This window comes from Plecotus auritus (genome assembly GCF_963455305.1).
Source record: "Plecotus auritus genome assembly, chromosome: 8".
NCBI lineage: Eukaryota > Metazoa > Chordata > Mammalia > Chiroptera > Vespertilionidae > Plecotus > Plecotus auritus.
The window spans coordinates 88,676,156-88,697,113 of record NC_137782.1 but is presented as its reverse complement, the minus strand read 5'-3'; the positions used below and the strand labels follow the sequence as shown (position 1 = coordinate 88,697,113).

General features: G+C 51.2%; 1 protein-coding gene across 4 annotated transcripts in view; it reads left to right on the top strand.

Moving 5' to 3' along the window:
* The window catches only part of NFATC2 (nuclear factor of activated T cells 2), a gene marked incomplete at both ends in the record, with an annotated part of 156,933 nt that extends 142,087 nt beyond the window's left edge, over window positions 1-14,846 (top strand). For 2 of the 4 annotated variants that reach the window (XM_080684546.1, XM_080684544.1), the window contains one exon: window positions 14,791-14,846. In XM_080684546.1, coding sequence (XP_080540672.1) covers window positions 14,791-14,846 — 56 coding nt within the window. Of the gene's footprint in view, window positions 1-7,236; window positions 7,281-14,790 lie in introns of those variants that run through there. The other 2 variants (XM_080684547.1, XM_080684545.1) reach the window with 1 other exon arrangement.
* Window positions 14,847-20,958: the final 6,112 nt, after the last annotated feature.

Here is a 20,958-nt window from a genome sequence, read left to right as displayed (position 1 = left end):
CCATTGTCGAGGAGTGTCCTTTCCCGGGCCAGGTGGGATCCCTGGGTCCCAGCAGTGGGTTGTGCTGGCTGATCCATCCAAATGGAATTCTGAGGCGGAGACCGGTGGACGTCCCAGGCGCCCTGGCTCCTGCTGTGGGTAGTTGTGGGCTAGCAGCCACTCACCCCTGTCACCCTCTGGGATAACCTGGTTTTCCTATGAGACAGCCCCCCGACTGTGAAGGCCAGGATGGTTACACTTCCTCCGGTGAGCGGCTGCCTCTGTGCTCTGCAGGTGGCCCCCAGAGCCCCAAGCCCCACACCCGAATCAGGTGGGCACTACAGAAATGGGGGGTTCCCTTGGGTCTCAAAACACAGGTTGTTGGTGGTTTTGTAGAGAGTGAACTTGAACGTTCCTCTCTCGCTGAACCCCAGCCTTGGCTCTGTTGGCAGCCTCGTGAGGCACTAGCATCACCTCACCTTTTAGGTATGTGCCCCAGGCTTGGCTCGTGGTCCCAAGGGGCCAACCTGTTCTTTGCTTCTTAAATCTCATTCCGTAGGTTAACTAACATGAGCAACACAAGTGTTCGCTCACATGCTACCTGGGTGATTTTGACTTTATAACTGCTGAGTTAGGTCTCCCAAGGACTAGTCTTCGTTCCGAGTTGCATTCAAAGAAGCAGGTTTTGGTTGCCAGATGCTAATTGCAAAAGAATTCCACCTTCAAGGAGCCAGAGCCTGGCTAGGTAGGTCTGAACCAGGCTCTGCTTCTTGGTGGCTGTCCCACCTGGGTATGTGACTCAATCTCTCCCTGCCTGTGTCGTCATTCATTCGCTCAGCCATCCCTCCAGGAAGTTTTTACTGGCCACCTACTATGTGCTGGGCTCTGTCCTGGGTCTGGCAGTGAGGGAGAGATGAGGGTCCTTCCTGCCTTCACTGGGCTATTACAAGCCAGTGATAAAGGATCCTTGTAGCCTGAGCCACACTACCCTCTCTCAAAACCCAGGACCCATCACCATGGTAACGTGTGCTGTGACTATACCAGTGTACGTTGGGGGTTCACCCTGGTCCATCTAATGCTAAGCCTTTGTGGACAGAACTGTTGATGTGCCATAAATGAGATAACATAGGTGTCAGTGTAGAAGGTGCCCACTAAACATCACTTCACCAGCCTGGACACACGTCCTTTAGGAACTTTGGAGATGGACTTGGCTACCTCCCTCCTGTCCTTCCAAGTGGTGTCCCCTACCAGGGCCCTGGGGAGTAGCTCTCTGCCTCCTGCCCTCAGGCACTGCTCTCTCAGCCCCTCGATGGTGCTGTGTGGCACGTGCATTTAGAGTTCTGAATCCTGAAGGCTAATGGTGGATGGTTTGGGTTTGGGGGAGGATGCTGGATTAAGACCCCAGGAAGCTGAATTTGGGGATGTGGCCTGTTCGTGTGTCCCTGGAGGTTAGCCCAGAGCAGGTGACCTCCTCTTGCCACCTTGTTGGCTTTAAGCTGACCTGCCCTCCCCACCTGCCAGTCCCATGCCCTCCTCCCGGTTAGCACCTCAGCTTCTTACTCGAAACCAGCGTCTCAGAACTGCCATGTTTACTCATCCCGAGAGCTGGGGACAGTTTGGAACGCGGTGTGGCACATTTTTCTCGTAAACTTGAGGTCTTGCTGGTAAGATGTCTGGGTGCTGGGTGCTGTGCAGGCCTGGCTTCCGGAGGCCTGGTTTGCAGAGTGTCGGTGACTCAGAGGGCAGCCAGTGCACCAGGCAGGGTGGCCGGGAGGGGCCCCTCTCTGCAGGATGTGAAAATGCACCCGAGAACACGGCTGACCTCAGGCCCACCCACTCTGAAAATGCAGAACAGCTCCACGGTGAAAGTGCTTTAGTGAAGAAGGGTGGCCTGGCCGTCCAATCAATTCATCTGTTACCCAAACGTTCTCTGTGTGATGGGCTTCTTACACATTCACTGTGAGAACAGGAGCAGCTGCTAATACTGTTTTTGTTAGCTGGGCAGTGTTGCACCTGTACCCATTGCATCTGAGATGCTCGGTATTATTGCCATTTTGCAGATGAGAAAACTGAGGCTCAAAAGGTCCAATGATTGGCTCACATTCCCTCAGTGCATGTGCTTTGCTTACTATGTGCCAGACACTGTGGAAAGCACCTGTCATGTGTTGACTCATTGATTTCCTCTAAAATTGTTGGCATCCTCTTTAAAATTGCCAGGGACAATAATTGCCCACCTTGGACAGGGGATGTGCTGAGAGGGTCGGGGCTCACCTCGACAGCAGGATATGCCCCCCCTGGGATTTGGATCCCAGCAGCCTGGCTATCAACAGTGCATTTCCCTGTGATTTTGCCCCCTCCAAGATGGGGGAGCCCCTCACCCCTGTGCTCAGAAAGGCTGTGTTTGTGAGCTCAGTGGAGGGCAGAGAAGGGGCTGTTGGCTGGAGAAACCCAGGCAGCATTTGAGGCTGGATGTGGGCACAAAAGTAGGGTCAATTTTCTCACAGTTCTGGAGGCTGGACATCTGAGATCAGGGTGCAGGTGGTCGGGTTCAGGTGAAAGGCCTTTGCATATGGACACTTTTCCTGCTGTGCCCTCACATGGCAGAGATAAAGCCAGCTCTCGGGTGCCTCTTCGTATAAGGGCACTAATCCCATCAGCAGAGCCCCATCCTTGTGGCCGGATCTAACCCTAATCCCCCTCCAAAAGTCCCATCTCCAAATACCATCACATTGGGGGTTAGGGCTTAAACAGCAATTTGGGGGACACAATTTGGTCCACAGCAGGGACTATACAGGTGAAAGTTTTGGTCAAGGGGACGAGTCAGAGTTTAGGCTCTGTCTGCATGTCCTGGGAGATATACTGTATCTCAGGAACACCTGGTGTAATGTCGCTCACATATAGTCACTCTGGGCAGCCTCTGAGTTGAGAGCAGTGTCAGGCTCAGACCTGTGAATCTCACTTGGAGAAATTTACAATGAGGCCTGGTCCCTGCTCAGGCCTGGTGGAATTTCTTCTCTTGCCTGTGAGCCTGGAAGAGGTGGGCTGGGCGGTCCAGGGGAACTCTGCTTTACCTTGCTGATTCCTCACAGGCTCTTGGCCCCACAGGAAGGTGGAGGGTACTTGGCCCTGCACTTGACCTTTTCCTCCCTCTCCCCCAGGCAGGTAGGTGGGTGGGTGGGCTGGCTTAACCAGGGTTGGGCCCCATAGTGAGGCCAAGTACATGTGGGGACAGGCCTACACGCCCAGGCAGTCTGCAGGTCAATCAGTGCTCATGCCCGAGGGCCTCGAGGGAGGCAGACGTGGCTGGAACCCAGGGGAGCAGGGGAATCGTAGGACAATACATAGACAGATGGGCAGTGTGTGAAAGGCAGGGTGAAGATCGGCATGCTGCCTCCCAGGACGGGCCCGTGGTGGCCTTAGGAAGTGTGTGGTTTTGCCTTGAGCTGGTCGGGACACACGTGGAAGGGCACAGAATGATCTGGAAGGTGAATTTATGGGAGGGTGCGGTGGAGCCTGGGCTGGAAGATTCAGTCAACGTCCAGTGAACCCTTGCCACGCGTCAGGGGCCAGGGTGGTTTTCGAAGGAAAGGTCTCGTGAGCAGGCGGGGGCTGACCTCCTCCCAGAGGCCACAAGGACATGGTGAGTGACGCTGTGGCTCGAGGCAAGCGGCTCAGGATAGAAGTGCTTCCCGCTGCCCCAGCTTCCACCCTCCCCCGCCTCAGTGCCATCGTTCATGCCTGAGCAAAGTAAACTCAAATGTCAGAACAAACGCTCGGCTCGTTCCTCCAACCCCCAGAGAGAAAGACGGCTTCCCGAACAATTAGGTATTTATTTTATCATCTCATTTGTGGTCGCAGGCCACTCTGTGGGTTTGGATCACTGCTTCTTTCCAGAATGGCAACTGGATGTAGTAACAAGTGCTTTTCTTTTGTTTCTGGTTTAAAAAAAAAAAAAAAAAGGCAACTTATGTGCAGCACTTTGCTTGCGGCTGAGGCCTCTCGGCAGAGGTTTGGGGTCGAGGCCTGAAGAGATGGCTGAAGAACAGGAAGCAGTGGTGTGTGTAGAATGCTCTCCTGCCTGTGGTCGCTGCCTGAGAGCTTGCCTGACTGGAGGGATGCAGCATAGCTGCATGTAATCAGAAGAAATTCTGCTGACGTGGAGAAAAGGCCTGGGCAGAGGGGCAGGCTCACTCCAGTCTGTGCTTACACAGTTGCCTAGTGCTTCCTTGCAGGGCAGCGTGGCTTGGAGAAAGTCCAAACTGTTTCTCCCTTGATCTAAGCCGCTGTGTGATTATGGAGGAAGTGGGCCGGGGAAGAGACAGTAGCATGTTCTGTACTGGTCGGGATTGGTTTTCACTGTAGGACCATCCAGCGGGATGCACCTTAGCCGAGTCTGACTCCCATCAGCTCCATGACACAGAAGCGCTCAGGCCTCTCCCTCTAACTGCATCCATGTCTGTGTTCTCAACGGCTGCCAGCTGCTTGTGGAATTAGTCAAGATGACAGGTTCTTGGGTCTGTGTTTCTTATGCTTTCATGCTGATTATCAGCGTTGATTGATCAGGGAACCTCTTCCAACCTGTACCCTAAATTAATCCCCAAGACTAGTGGGACGAGTCCAAGGTTTAGGCCTGGGGTTGTAAAAACCCCCTTCACTCTGTAGGTCTTCAGCTTCTTGAAGCACCACCGAATGGGGCAGTGATTCTAGGGCCCTGTCTTAGGAGGGTTTGTGGTTGTCACCCAGGTGGCATACGGTAACTCAAACGCTGGAGGGCCGTGGAGCTGGGGCCTGATCTCGGCTCTGCAGTGCCGGGAGGCTGCTCATGGACAAGTCGCTCCATCTTTCTCTGCCTCAGTAAGTTGACCTGAGAAATGGGCACCATACCATCAACCCCACCTATGAAGAAGGATGGTTTGTGGCAGGGGTCCTCAAACTACGGCCCGCGGGCCACATCCGGCCCGCCAAGGACATTTATCCAGCCCGCTGGGTGCCGCTGCCTGTCCTGCTTAGCAGCCGACTCGTCCCAGGCCCGCAGTGCGCATAGGAATTTGTTCATAGTTTTTTTTTAAACTATAGTCCGGCCCTCCAACCGTCTGAGGGACAGTGAACTGGACCCCTGTTTAAAAAGTTCGAGGACCCCTGGTTTGTGGTCTGGGTCTTGAGTTGAAATTTGAGTTGAATTTTGGGTCTTAGTTGACTTAAAAGGGCCCTTCCTCTGGCTCTTGTTGCTTTGTCTTCCACCGAGAGACAGACAATTAAAGAGTGAAACTTCATGACTAAACAGGAAGCTGCACCCCAAAAGGCCACAGACAAACCCATGGGTTTGAAGCTTTGTAAATTCTCTGAACTCCGGTGCAGAGGGGTGGGGAGTGGAGATAGTGCAGGCTCTGCTTCTTGGGGACCAGCCTCTGAGACTTCCCCCTCAGAGATCCCAAGTACTGGCCAGCTGTGTGGAGAGCCTGGTCCCTGGGGTTCCACCTGGGTTCAAATCCCTGCTCCAAGGGTGTGACCTGGGAAGGTGCCTGGCCCCTGGTACCTGCTTCGTGCTGCTTGAATGGGTACATATGGACAAAGTGAACATGTCTTGGCCACAATAGCACCGTGGAGCTGATTTTCTAGGAGTAACAACGGAGTCAAATGCTCCACCTTGAGCTCCAGTAGGGTCCACCCTGCTGATTGGCAGAGATAGGGAGACGGGTGAGGGGCTCGTGCGGTGGTGGACACGGGATGGTGGACACAGGAGGTTTTCATTTCCCGACCTATTTTGAGGGGCAGATCCAGAAGCATTTGTATATGGAGGGGATGTGGGCTGTGACCAAAATTGGCCTGAACAACCGGAAGTAGGGAGTACGTTTCCTATAATGGGGACAAGCAGAGCAGGGTTCTTTTCTAGCGGGGGCATGGAGGTGAGAGTGAGTCAGGAGTTTGGTTTTGGCCATATTTGAGAGGCCCAGTGGGCAGTTAGGTGTCTAAATCTGAAGTTCAGGTGTGAGGTCTGGGCTAGAAAACATGGATTTGGTCACTGTTAGGATATAGGTGATATTTTAAGGCCCTGAACGATGGGTTTGGGACAAGCCAGGGTGGAGCAGAGGTGGGGAAGGACAGTGAGGAGCTGCCCTAGGGCCACGGGCACCTGGACTTTTGGTGAGTGGGTCTTTTTGCTTCAGGAGATGCCTGGGCCAAACTGTGTTTACAGCAGCTACTGAGGAGTGGGGGCGGGGAGATGGTTATTTGTCCTGGGCTGCAGCCGCCTGCACTGAACCCCAAACAAACCTATGGGAGCCCAGCATGTGGGAGCTGAGTGCTCAATGCCTTGAAGGTGAGCTTCAAATCTCAGCAAGTGCCTCTCCTTGAGAGAGCATCCGGGTTTAGCGCATGACGCTAGTAACCAGGCATCTAGCAACAGCTGGATCACTGCCTGGGAGAAATGCATCTCAAACTCTTTCTCAACCAGGGAGTCAAAATGGGCCTTGGCCTTCTCCTTTGGCCACTGAGAGGGGATGGAGGGAATATACGTTTTGAAAGCTGTAGGCATTACACCGCTATAGAGGGGAGTTTATTGTGGTTTTAAAATGAAGAGAAAATGTGACATAATGGAATGGTTTGTAAAGTCGACTGCTTGTGGCTCCTTTTTAAGGGCCTTCGGTGCTCTGATTGGGCAGGGCTATAAAAATAAGTCACTTTTTAAAAAAATTGCCAACCAATGCAACAGGAAGAAAATCTGAATTCTTAGGAATTTGCCTGCACACTGAGGTTGTATCACCACTAAAAACAAAACAGGGTCCACTTTAGCATCTACTAAAGCCTGAAGGAGGATTGCATGTGAGTAGATCCCTCACGAAATTCTGACATTCTTTGTAGCAGAAGCTAGCTTCTAAAGTTGCATTGCATTCGTTGGTCATGATCTGAAGCTCCATGGCATAAGTAGCAGCACGGTTGTTTTGTCTAGCTTAAACAATCAAACCATCCAACCAGAACATCACCGTAATCTGCTGCTGCACTTCCATCTCCCCACTTCTTTGCACAAAGCCCCTCATGTCAGTGACGGTCGCCCTGGTTTGGGGTTAATTCTGGCGCCAATGTTAAGATGAAACCGGATTTGAGCAGAGGGTTATGTTCTGTCCTGGGTCCCACGTGGCCCTGGTTTTAATGAGATACTCATTAAATGGCTGATATGAGCATGAGTTGCAAGCATAATAGAGGTCGAAGATGACGTTGTTTCTTCTTCTCAAAAATGGTTTTGCAAATCTTTTTCAGAGCTGATAGACACACACCTTAGCTGGATACAAAACATATTATGAAACAGAATGACTGTGATCTTTGATCCGAGAAATCAAAGTTAAAGGTAATTCATATCTTCTGCCTCTCCTTTTGTTTTCCAGCTGTGTGTTTCCTTAACTTGAATAAAAGAAAACTTTACAGCCTGAAGTTCATCCTCACAGACACCATTTCCTGCTCTTAGGGGCTGGGCCCTGCCACTTCATAAGGGGATCCCCTGGGGGACACCCCTGGGATGCTCTGGGTCTGTGAGGCTGGAGCTCAAGGTTGGGGCGGGAAGGAGGGCGATGGGGCTCTGGGAATTTGCATGCTCTCCCAGGGGCCCCATCACCCTTCCCAGGGGATTGCAGCTTTGTCATGCTCCCATTTGAAAATTCTGCTCCTGTACTTTGCTACCTCTTTTTGGGCTTCATCTACTTTGCTTGGTGAATGCAGTTAGGCAGGCTCTCCGTCAGCGGTGGGGCGTTCTGCGTGGGGAAAAGAGAGAGGGCAGGTAGATAAGAAAACCCAGGCAAGTACTCTCTTACCACGCTTGGGCCGCCTCCAGTCTTGATCTCATCAGCTTAACTGGCTGCTCGGTGTCCCCACTGAGCTCACACAGCCCCTCACTGAGCTTTAAGCTGTAGATCCACCTCAATCGGCTTCGGGTCCTGGGCCTGCACAGAGATCCTGGCAGCTGACACTTTACGATGCAGGTGGCAGGGGGCTCTGTGGATGTAGTGTCCACGTGGGACTCTAAGGAGGTTGCTTTACCTCTCTGTGCCTCAGCTTCCAGCTGAGACATCATCCTCGGCACATTCTGATCAGACCCAGCGTGGCACCCAGCATCTGGTAAGCGTGCACCGAAGCCAGCCAGCCTCAGCACTGGGGTTTTCGTGCCTCCTGACCTCTCCCGGTTGCCACTGGGCTGTGGCTTTTGAATGGTCCCTTGGTCAGTGAAAGTGGTTCATACCTCACAGGACAGACCCAGAAGTCCACACTCCAGTGGGACTGAAAACACAGTCAGAACAGCCCTCAGATGCCATGCTTAATAGCACACACAGTGAGGTGACAGCCCAGGACCCTGCTCCCCAGAGGGTGGGACCACTTCGATGCCACCTCCCACAGGCAGCATGAGCCCCGACTTAGGAGGGGCACATTCTCAGCTGTGACTACCAAACACTGTCAACAGGCAGAGGCAGCAGTACCACCCCCAGTGCCCATTGCTGGGTCCCCACCAGGTGCAGTCTCCCTGAGGAGTCAGGATGACAGAAATGCAACAGCAGTGCTGAGAGTGTAGCCCCTGGGGGAGTCGGAAGCGGTCCTCCCCTCCCTGGTTAGAACTTGACAATGCTTCTGACCCACAGGGGCCAGGGACTTGGCCTCAGAGGGGGTCACCAGTAGGAGCTCCTCCTCAGACCCCACCACAGCTCTGGGCTCCAGGCTCACCAAGGGGTTTTGTCCTGTTCACTGAGCCTCGAACATCTAGCCCCTCCGGAAAGCCACGTTCCCAAGTGTACCAGAGCAGCAGAGAGGGTTGGGAGAAAACAGATCATTTCACTTGTGAAACCAAAGTTGCAAGGGAAGACCCAAGGCCCCTTTCCACCTGCTCGTGGGGGGACACGGGCCTGGAGCTTGCTCTTGACCTTCAGAGTAGCTTTCCCCATGAGCAGCTGGAGCAAGAGGCAGAAGCACCCGGCGGGCATTTCCTGTACTGTGTCCCGCCCTCTCATCTTGCCCCACGCATGGGTCTTGGGACTGAATCCAGCCGGGCGCTGCAGGAGAAGGGCAGTGGGCAGGCCTTTGCACCCATGTTGGCTCTCGGACTCTTCCATTTGGCCCAGAGCGTGCAGCCGCCTCGATTCCCTCCCAAGCTCAAGTGTCTTTCTGGCCACGGCCCTTGCGGCTGGCCCCGGGTTCTCGTGGGCACTCACGTGATCTAACCAGAGTTCAGAAAGCATACTTGAGGTTTGGGAGAGAAGCAGGATGGGGTCTGTCCACTCCCTTCCTGTTGCTTTTTTCTCAGGGGATTAAGTTCCAAAGTCAGCAGTTAAGGGGAAAAGGCCTCGAGTCAAAATTACCCCTGAAAGTCTCTTCAGTTGTACCTAAGAGTACGTGTGTGTGGTTTTCTGTATGCAACCTTGCGCAGCCATTCCTTGCAAGCCGTGAGGTGACAGCTGAGAACCTCGGCTCAGCTAGAAGGCGATCGGCCTGCATCTGTCTGGGCCTCCAAGTGAACCAGAAAATTCCCGGGGCAGAGTGGGATGCTCACAGAAATCAATTCTGTTTTTACAAATGTAGCCCTAAGTTGCCCCAGAATTGCCTGATGTACAACACCAGGAAGAGGCATTGGCTTCCCCACATTGCCCCCGCCCCCACCAAAAGTAGGTGAAGAAAACACTGGGTTTTCCTTTTCTTCTTTGCCATTGATATATATTAAGGCAGTGGTCGGCAAACTCATTAGTCAACAGAGCCAAATATCAACAGTACAACTATTGAAATTTCTTTTGAGAGCCAAATTTTTTAAACTTAAACTTCTTCTAACGCCACTTCTTCAAAATAGACTCGCCCAGGCCATGGTATTTTGTGGAAGAGCCACACTCAAGGGGCCAAAGAGCCGCATGTGGCTCGCGAGCCGCAGTTTGCCAACCACTGTACTAAGGGGTCATTGAACTACATCGCAGGCCAAATCTGGTTCCCGGCCTGTTTTGGTAAAGTTTTATTGGCACACAGATATGCCCATTTGCTCACATACTGTCTATGGCTAGGGCTGCTCTCATGCTCCAACCACAGAGCTGAGGGATTAACGGGCTATATCGCCCCTGAAAATGTTTCTATCCGGCCCTTTACAGGAAAAGTTTAGTGACCCCTTGGATATTCTCCTTCTGTCTACAGCCATATATTAGAAGAATTCTAATGTCTTGTTGACTTGTAATACCTCTTTATATATGAATGACTTTTTGTCGCCCACTGAAAACATCTGGAATTTTGAATAGTGTATAACTTTTATGTACTTACATCTGTCCATCTTTTCCTTTCTGGCTTTGGCCTTAAGTGTCAGGTTTAGTGATCACCCTGAGGGTGTAGACTTGTTCCTCATCGGTGTTTTCATCATGGGGCCTCTAAGGTGATAAAAGGTCAGGGGTGCTTGTGGCAGACCCAGCACCACTGGCCTCAATTCTGTTCTGAGAAAGTGAGACTCAGTGACCACCTTAACCACTCGGCTCATGGCTTTCTCTGCTGTTGACTCACACAAAAGCCACTTGAGGACTCCAGGGCCCTGTAAGAAGGGTGATGATTACTGAGCTTAATAGCATGGTCTCTGTACCACCTGCCATATAGTGTCCCTGTTTGTGAAATGGGTACTGGGTTCTGATCCTGATCCCCTCACCTGCTATGGCAAAGGCCTGCCTGTCTCTGTTTCCCCATTTATAAAGTAAGCATATTCTAGTACTAGGTTTGGTGTGAGAAATAACTTAGCCCTTAGAACAGTGCCTGACACACAGTTCGCCCCCAACCAATGTGAATAGATTCTTTTCTTTTGTAGAGAAAATGCTTTAGATAAGTCACAGACAGGCAACCCATTTGTCAATCGGATGGCAAAGGAAAATCAGCTTCCCTAGACCAAATGACCCAGGCTGCTGGTGTGGCGTCCTTGTGGTGGGCTAAGATACATGCTTTAGGTACCTGCTGTGTGCATGGTGCTATCCATGGTACAGTGAGAACACAGGTGACTCCAATAACCTGGCAGAGGAGAAGCAAACAAAGCATTTTGAGAATTCAATACAGTTGATCCTTGAACAGCACAGGTTTGAACTCTGTGGATCCACTTATCCATGGATTCTTTTCAATAGATACTGTAAATGTATTTTCTCTTCCTTATGATTTTCTCAATATTTTTCCCTCTAGCTTAGTTTATTGTAAGAATAAAGTACATAATACTTACAGCTTATAAATTGTGTTGACTATGTTTTTCAGTAAGGCTTTGCTCAACAGTAGGCTATTGGTAGTTAATTTTGGGGAGAGTCAAAAGTTCCATGTGGATTTTCCACGTGCACAGGGGGTCGGTGCTAACCCCCGTGTTGTTCAAGGGTCAACTGTACTTGCTTCTGGAGGGAGTGAGGGCCCCGTGGTAGGGGTGTGATGGCCTGTAGGGATGGGCAGGGGGAAAGCTAGGATTTGAACAAGGGGCTAGTTGTAGAACTGCACGTGGTCAATTTAGGAAGAAGTGGGGGGAAAGGTTGGCATAGGATAGATGCTCAGAACACTCATTGATGGCAATGGCATAGGAAAGTGTTCAGGGCTTAGGCCTCAGAGTCAGGCCTGGGGGCAAAGCCCGGTGTGACCTGAGGCTATGTAACCCCTGTCTATATTTTCATTCATTAATACATGTTAGTGAGCACTTCCTATGTACCGAGGCACTGTTACCGAGCTAGGTACATGGAGTGGGGGTAAGAACATAAACAAAGCACCAGAGAATTCCCGGTAAATAGAGGAGATGAGGGGACCCCACAATGGGGAGGGGCACTGAGCATCGCCACCAGGGCAGGCTCCCAGAAGAGACCATCCAGACAGAGCCTTGAATGAAGTGAGGAGGAAAAGCAGAGGCGGTGGAAACCCAGCCAGGGCAGAGGCTCTGGGGCACGAGTTGGGCACGGTGGAGCACAGGGTCCAGGAAGCTGGTGTGGTTGGCATGCAGTCGGGGGAGGGCAGCAGGGCCAGGTCACAGGGCCTGCAAGGAAGCATTGGGGAGGCCAGGCTCAGAGCAGGGTTCTAGGAGAAGGGAGGCCTGAAGTGCATGGAGGGGTTCAGAGCAAGGGAGTGAGACTAAGGATGCAAGAATGAGGGGACAGCAGGGCTGAGAGGGGGACCCTCAGTCTCCCCCAAGGACAAAAGGTGGGAAAGACAAAGGGAGGGATACCAGGTGGACACCATGGAATGGAGGCAAAGGGCAGTGCATCTCCCTCTCTTCCTTGAGCCAGGACACCTGGGTCTGCGAAGGCAGAAGCTCCCGCAGGAGACGGAGTCAGGATGAAGTGGTCGTGCACGGACCCTCTAAGGTTTCAGGAAGAGAGGGTTCCTCTCCCGGGAGGTTTTGTGGAGTTTGCGTGGGCCTCGTTGCCTGGCCACCTCCTACCCCCGAGGGCATGATGTGGAAGTAAGTGCACCGGCTCCTGCATGTTCCAGAGGCAACTGGGCTTCTACCCGAGAGTGGCTCGCAGCCAGCAGGAGGGAAAGTGGCTTGTGTCCCAGCGTCCACCCCTGCCCTGGCCCCCCAAGCCCAGATTCTGACAAGGGAACCGGCCTGTTGAGCGCCCTGATGCCAGCGGCTCTGCCCACCAGCTATTTTTAGAAGCCAAGGCGGTGGAAAGTTCCCACTGAGGATCGACTCCTCTCATTTCCTAGGTTGAAAAAACAGGAAGCCCTTCAGAATCCGGGCTTTGAAAAGCTTCGCTGACCCCCCCTCTCCTGGCACCAGGCTTTCATGGGGCCTCACAAAGGCCTTGGTTCACCAGGCCCCGAGGGCTCTCGAGGGGCGGGGCTGGGGCAGCCATTCGCCATTGGTGCCTGGTGTAGGGCTCCCAGAATTCCCCTGGTACCTGGCACATAGTAGGTGCCCAATTAATGCTGAATCTGTCCATTCATCCTCTGAGTTCCCACTCATAGATCCCTTTCCACACTGGAAATGCTTGTTATTCTAACATACATTTGCATGCATTAACACATATGTATCATATTCAAATATGTACATACATGTCACATATATACATACTACTCTACAAACCAATACCTGCTAGACACGGGCCACTGTGGTAACAGTCACTTGTATCATTTCATCCAAGCTCCTCAACAACCCTAGAAGGAAGGTAACATTTTTATATAAAATTTACAGATGGGGAAACTGAGGCACAAAGTACTTCCATCACTCAGGCAGGGTTCAGCAAATGGAATGGCAGAGGCAAGATTCTAACCTTGGCCGTCAGGCTCTGGAGCCTGGACTCTCACGTCGCACGTGCTCTCGGCATCCCTCTGAAGAACAGTGAGCTGTGCCAGACTGGTTGCTGGTGCAAAAGAAAGCATTGAGCCCAGCGTCCACCACAAAGTGCAGGGGTATTCCCAACCATCGCAGCCATCGGTGACAGAATCCCCTTCACAAGGCAGGTGCAAGGAGTTTGTATGTCCATCGCACCTCACATCTACCCCAAAGGGCACTCACTGTTATGATCCCCACTTTGCAGATGAGAAAACCGAGGCACAGGGAGGTAAAGTCACATGGCAGCCAGTTTTGTGAGGGAGCCGAGTCACGCCTGACTTGTCCAGCTCTAAAGCAGTTTACACTCGCTCTCCTCTTATTTCGGGTGTTGCAAACTCATCCAGGCAGGGGTCTTCCTGGGAAAAGCACCCTAGACCTAGGAGGACCCAACTTGAACAGGAAGAGACTTTGAGCAAATCTCCACAGTGAACCCTTACCTCGAATTTTCCGTCTCTAACTGTAGGTAAGGCTAAGATGAGAAGAGAAAATAGGAGGCGGCTATGGGAAGGATTCAGTGTCAGAACAAGGAGAGGGAAGTTCATGTACCTTTGATGGGACCGCTCAACTGCCAACCCGAAGGTGTGCACACACCTTAGGGCAGGTGCACACCCTGTGTCAGTCGCGTTGATGGCAGGGTCTTCTTTCCAAGAATGTAAAAGGGAGCTTTTCACAGGGCCACTATTCTAAGACCTCATTACCTGGATTCCAGGAACTAGCATCCTCGATAAGTGACCCAAACAGGACAGGAGAGCTGGTGCCTGCTGTCCTGGAGAGAGGCCACCTTCTACTTGAGAAGGTGACCATGTGGGGGCGGGTTCCTGGTTGTGCTGAAATAGAGATTATGTTTACATTTCTGGCCAGTCTTTGTCTGTGGTGTTCCCCCCACCGTCCTTTTAAAGGCCTCTTTGGGAGCTGTACATGTTGTAGGTCAAGGAACTGTGTTTCAGTCATGTACTAGGTATTTTCTGGATGTCGTAATAATGGAAGGAGTTTGGTATACAATAGAGAGCCTACAGTGCATTAAATAAAAATATGGACAAGGCTCAGTGCTTGAGCATCAACCTATGAACCAGGAGATCATGGTTCGATTCCCAGTCAGGGCACGTGCCCAGGTTGCAGGCTTGGTCCCAAGTGTGAGGCATGCAGGAGGCAGCCGATCAATGATTTTCTCTCATTATTAATGTTTCTATTGCTCTCTCCCTCTCCCTTCCTCTCTGAAATCAATAAAAATAGTTTTAAAAAGATAAAAAATTAAAAGACAGAAGGAGAGAAACTTACTGAAAACCTGCCACAAGGACCAACTTCATTTCTGCCATGATTTTTTTAAAGTTACCATTTAGACAACTTTCCCCAACAAATCCATAGGAAGGCATTTCTTATGTTAAAAACTGTCAAACGTATTATTGCAGCGAACAAAAATGTGTTTTGGAAAAAAAAAATCCCATTGTTTTTGGCTCTAGAAAGTGACTGTGTTTTTGGTGCCTCTCACTCGCCCCTACTCTCTCTCTTTTCTTTTGTAGTTAACGAAATCATCAGGAAGGAGTTTTCAGGACCTCCCACCAGAAATCAGACGTAGAAGAAGCCATTAGCAAGACACCTTCGTACCTGTCCCCTCGGAGCCCTCCACGCCGCTCCCGTCTTCCTGACTGCCCCTGCCCTGCCCGGAGTCCCACGTGGCAGCGCTCTTTCTGGCAGACAGCCGACTCGTTCAGGAGCTCGCCACCTCTCTCTGGAAACACAGCGAGGACCCTCTGCCTTTTGATATATTTTTTTTTTTGTCTTAAATCCCAAAGAGCATCTCAGTGGACTTTAATGGTGTCCCGTCCAAACCTTAAGTGCCTGCTGATCAAAACCAAATTCTGATCAAGACAGCACGCTGGGCCGCACCTGAGAGCAGGTGACGAGTCACAGCACGGCTGGTGGGGGATGGAAGACGTAGCCCTGTGGTTAAACCCCCGTCCTTGGCTCATTTTCCTAGCTCCACACCTCCCAAAGGAAAGGAGTTCCCAAACAGAGCAGGCAAAGGAACATGGCCCAAGGGTCCAGCTCACAGGCTGAAGAAATGGAGAAGCCAGCCAGTCGTCCTTCGGGTCACCTGGGCATGCCACAGCGGGGCCACGGCTAACACTTATTCTTAAATTCCCATCCGGAAGCAAAACTGTCTGGCCCCTACAAGATCCCCTGTTAGAACTTCTTGGAGTTAAGTTATGACATGTATGCTTTTTCCCTGCTGCTTAAGGCTGGCCAAGGTGGCTGGAGGTGGAGCCGCCCTGGCCAGCAGCTCCCACCCCCCAGCGCGGCCTAGGACTGGAGAAGGTAACCCCGGCTGCAGAGCGAGCGCCCTGGCTGCAGCCGCAACTTAACGGCTCTGCGACGTCCCCGCTTGCTTTCTTCCTAACAGCCAGAGTGCTTTCCCATCAAGGTGTTCAGAGAATCCCACGCATGTGCATTGCATTTTCAGGAGGAATGGCACAAGGCTAAAGCAATCCCCCTTCCTCCCCCAAAAGCACAGGTATTTTTGTGAAGTGGTTGTGAAAAGAGGCAATTGGTAGGCCTGAGTGTTCCCCTGAGTGGGCTCCCCCAGCAGGGAAAAAGGGCTGAATTCCCTCTTTCTGGCCTAGACTCTAAGTGGGACACTCAAGCTCAGGATTTGGCCCTAAAGATCATTGGTTATTTTGACTGGAACCTATTGAAAGCCCTGCTCGGTCCCAAAGACCTTTCTGCACAGCTGCCTCCTCCAGCACAGGGCTCATCTGAATGGGGCAGGCCCACCCATGGTGCACCCCTAGGTATGTGTGGCCCTGCCCCCACGTTTCTCTCCGCTGAGCACATCCAGGGTCCCCCAGAACCTCCCTCCTTTGGTGCAATTTTGCCAACAAAACTCTCAAAGTTCTTAGCAGGTGAGTTTTTGTCACAAAGATGCGTTTTGTTTGCATTTACTGCAGACACCCCAGGACGAACTGGGGATTCATTCTCAGCCATTCAATGGCTTCCCTAGTAACTGACAGTGAGTGTATGCCTAGCACTCTGTGAGAGACTGTGCCTCCAGAGATTTCTGATCAAGTCTGCTAGGTAGAGGGACTCACAGCAGTTGAGGGTCCCCTGTGGGGTTTCTAAGTGCTGGCTTTTTCATCAAGGTTGCCCAGAGGTCAAACCTCTCTGAGAGACTGGCCAGGAGTGCAGGACTTGGTGACCACGGCCTGGTGTGTTTGGTGCCCCAGAGAGAGGACAGAATACCCAGGTTGGGCCTTTGCACCCTCCTGTCTATAACCTTTTGCTCAAGATAACCTTTTAACCCAACGACAGAGACCCACGCCTCCACCCACCCAAGCACCAAGTTTAGCAAAAATCCTTTTAAACAAACAGAATGCCAGTAAGAAGGCAACTGCTGCTGCAAAGCTTCGGGGATGCAGAATTCTTCCTAATAGAAAGATCCTTCCACAAGCAGCTCTACCCAAAGACCTTTCTCTCCAGCAACACTGACTTCACCAGAGAAGAGTTCAAGTGTGCAGCAAGTGACGTGTTCTCGCTGACCTGGCCAGGAGCCACTTCTTTTGCACATGAGGAAATTTGGCCTTTCCTCAGTTATCTGAATGTTTTACCCAAGTGCCTTCCTGCTATTGTAGCAAAGTCGCTCGCTCAGCTTCCCTGAGCATGGGGTGAAAAAGGACTAATGCATTTTCCATCCACCTTCTAACCATGTTAGTGACAAGGGCCTCCTGTGAGTTCAGACCCCTGTATGTACACGTGTGTGTGTGTGTGTGTGTGTGTGTGTGTGTGTGTGTGTGTGATAAACACACAAACTCTCTTTTTCTAAGACATCTTAGCTGGATATTATAGGAAGCATTTCCATAAAACGATCCCAAACAGCAAAGGAGAGAGAAGCAAGGGCGTTCGTTTTGAGACATAAATAGGCAAGCAATCATGCTATTAGGAACCGACAGCTGTGGAGAAAGTTTTGTTAGTTACAGATGCCGGAGGAAATTTTGCCAAGAGTAATTGCTCACGAACTATTTTCAAGATGGGAAGAGGCCACCAAGTCCTCTAAGAGAAGGAGAAGGCAGAGACGTCTAAGTGGTGAAGGTGTGTGTGTGCACATGTGCTAGAAGGACCTCGGTTAGGTGGAGGTTTGCACTTGCTCCTTTCAAGGTCAGTGGGACAGGTAGCACTTCCAGCGGAAACCTACCGTGTTGCTGAATGTAGTCTATCTCTGAGGTTTGCCAGTCTTCCCGCGTTGTACAAAAATACTGCTGCTTGAAAATATATAATAGCGATCCAAATTAATTCATATGTTATTAAATTTTATTTTCTTATCTGTATTTTTATGCTTTTTATCTGTCCTCAACATAGTGCACCCCGGTTGGAATTAGAAGAATATTTATAAATGGTCAGAAGTCTTTTTCCAGTGTATCTTTTAACATCTATGTTGATTCCGCGCCCCCCCCCCCGCCCCCGCCCCAAGAGAAATGATGTATTCTTGAAAAGGTGTTAATCATTCCAGGAAACAAGACAAAACCCCACCTCAGAGCCTGTTAGTCACCTGTCTCCCAGACAGAAGCATCTCCGGAGAAAGGGGGAGTGGCTTTGTGGCAGAAGGAACCACGGATCTTCCTTGAGACCGACGCTGCCCGACTCCAGCTCTGAGCCTCGATCTTGTCACCGAGGAGAACTGTCATGTCAAGTGTTTAGATCCCCCAATAAGTAGATGGTCTGAAACACCTGCCTGTGTTGTAATGGGATTCCAGAAGCATCTGTGTTCACAGAAATGCAAGCGCAGGCTAATGTTTACAGAGCTGACTGAATCCTGGTAGATAACCCCACACACACATGATGCAGAGGACACCCAGAGTTTCCCAGCACAGACACGGCCTCTGATGAAATGCCTTGGTTCCTCCTAAGAGCTGGGAAGCCCTGGGGTGCTTTTCCTGCTTACATCCTTCCGGGAAGCAGCCTCGGCCAAGGTGGCGGCTGTCCCGTTGACAGATCGGAAGCCAATGCGTTCTGATTGTCACTCTGGATGAAAGCGAGGCAGGATTTGTTTATTTTCATGTCAAAAGACACTTCCCAAGTGCTTTCTATTGTTCAACATTGAAAGAATGTCAGGGGTCCAGTTAACAACTGCTCACTTCGTGTTTACAATAAGCATGGGATAGTGACATTCTTGGCAAGCAGGGGTATCAACTTTCCTGAATTTATATTCTTGGAAGGACAGCACTCTAGCAGGTACCCAACACACCTCAACCTGGTGTCTTCCAAGCTTGAGACTTGGGCATCCAGGCTCACGGAGCCCCACCGGCCGATGTGCGTGTTTTCCTGCATCCCAGCTAAATACGAAAGCTGGGATGGCAAGCACCTATTCCCGTGCCCCTCCCCGACCCCTCCCCCCACCCCCCCTGCTTTCCCGAGTGCCCCGAGCTGTAGCCAACATCACTGTCTTAACTCAGTTTGTTCAAAAACAAACTTCTCTGGTGCTGGTGAGCTAGAGGTGCTCCCTGAGCAAGCCCCTCCAAAGCAGAGACAGGGTGCCAGGTGCCGGGAGAAAGGTCGAACACTGCCTCGACGAGGAGAGTAAACACCTGCTTCGGTCAGCGGTCAGCGTTTGCATGAACTGGATGCAAATGACGCTGCTTCCACGAGAGGAGATGCTTCCAGCATTCTGATTGGCTGTGGTTGGGACGAGCTTAGCATCCTGAACACATTGCCAGGACCTCACCCCAGTTGCCTCTGCTGCCCTCAGAGGGGAGAGAGTGCTGAGAAGGTCCGCGTGCATTCCTCGCAATCCCAGTCTCTCCAACCGGTGCTGCTGGGAGGCTTAGGTTTTGAAAATCGACTGTTAAAGGAGTTGGAATACATCACATTCCTATGCAAGACGTTTTTAATCTCCAGTGTAATGTAGTTTATTTTTGCTATCTGTAAAGTATTTTTATACGGCTTGTATCATGATAGTTTAGCAATAAAACCATTGAAAGCACAGGCTGCTTTGGTGTCTCATTTCTCTGGAGAGACAGGCTGCTCAAGCATCCCCTTTCTGTGTTGAGTTCATACAGCAAGGAGCCTTTTTGGGGGTACACACACCGTGCATATGTTTACTCCTCATCTCAGCCCTCGGAGGGGGAACCATTCACTTCACACCTCACACTGGGGCGCAGAAGCCACCTGCCCGACACCGCGGAACTGTGCGGTCACCTGCCCTTGTCAGATTCCCCTGTCCCTCACAGCCCTGCCATCGCCAGCGTCTCTAGGCCTCTCGAAGGAGCACCCAGGTAAGTTAGATGTATAATGTCAACCACTCACTTCATACCTCATAGCGGGTCCCAGAGCACGTGCAGCCAACGGAGCTGAGCTGGCCACTCAGAACGCAAAAGCAGACCTCTGCTTAAACATCTTACAGAATTCCAAAGTTTAAAAAAAAAAAAGGTTACCCTTTATCATCAACCCACAAACAGAATTAGATATTACAAATACTAGAACTTTCCAGCTGGCTTATAACAACTACGCCCTCCCCCCTCACCTTATAGCGACAGCACCTAAGAGGTTTGGAAGGTGTTGCTATTTAATTCTTAGCAATATTGTTCAACCTTCATGCCACTCTTTAGTGCTACCCTTATACCCCAGGCAAGCAGGTGCCTGGCCCAGGCCCCCTGCCTCAGGGACCACTCACCCTGCTCTTGGAATGCCTCCTTGGGGATTTTCCAAGCCGCCTCCCAGTGTCTGCAGCCAGCATTACCATATGGGGGGGTGGGGTGAGGGCTCCACGCACATACAGGGCCATGCCTAGGTGCTGCTGCTGGAAGCACCGACCTTGAAGTGCCCTCTGGTGACTGGGACCAGCTGGCTCCCACTTCTGCCCTTCAGGGCACCAGGTCAACCAGCTGCCCCAAAGAGCTCCAGAACCTACACCTAAAGGGTCCAGACCGGTTTCCAGAAGAGGTTCCTGGTGAGCAGACTGCCCCTGATGGCCAGCCCATAAGTCCTTTTCCTTGTTTTCCCTATGGGATCATGGGAGATTGGCCCACCAGAATGGTGCTGAGACACCAATCTGAGGGTGCCTCAAATTGCTTATGTAGACAGGAGCCCCACAAAAAATAGTTACCTAGGGTCCACTAGGCCCCTTACGGTTTTTGCTGTGGCTGCACGCAACTGATTTTCTTGAAGTTAACTCGCTTTCTGAAAACTTTATACCACTTTTCCTGAATAGAAACCCAGAACCATCTTAAACAGAAATCAAGGATAAAACGATACAGCCATTTAAAAAGTAAGCCTCTGTTCACCATTTGTATGTGAGCCACGCTGGGTAAGCGCAATGAAATTCAGCCCGTGCCTTAGTTTCCCCAGATATAAAATGAGGGTAAGAATAGTCCCCCCTCACAGGCATGGGATGCTTAATAACAAATATTAATAATTGATACAATCGCCATCGTTTAGCAAACAGATTTAAGACTCGCCCAAAGCTGTTCCTCCTTCTCCCAACATCTTGAAGGAAAGATTCAGAGCTCTGACAATAGGTACTGAATTTTTCTAATCAGATCGTCAAAGACAAAAATGTGAGCTTAATCCATTTTTCAAATCCTAGTTGGAAGGGAAACCTTTCGGCCCTGGGTGACTTTGCAAACCTGTGACTGTCCCACCTCACTCAGCGCCGTGGAGTGTTGTCCTAGCTGAGACAGACACTGGGTTAGCAGCAAGGA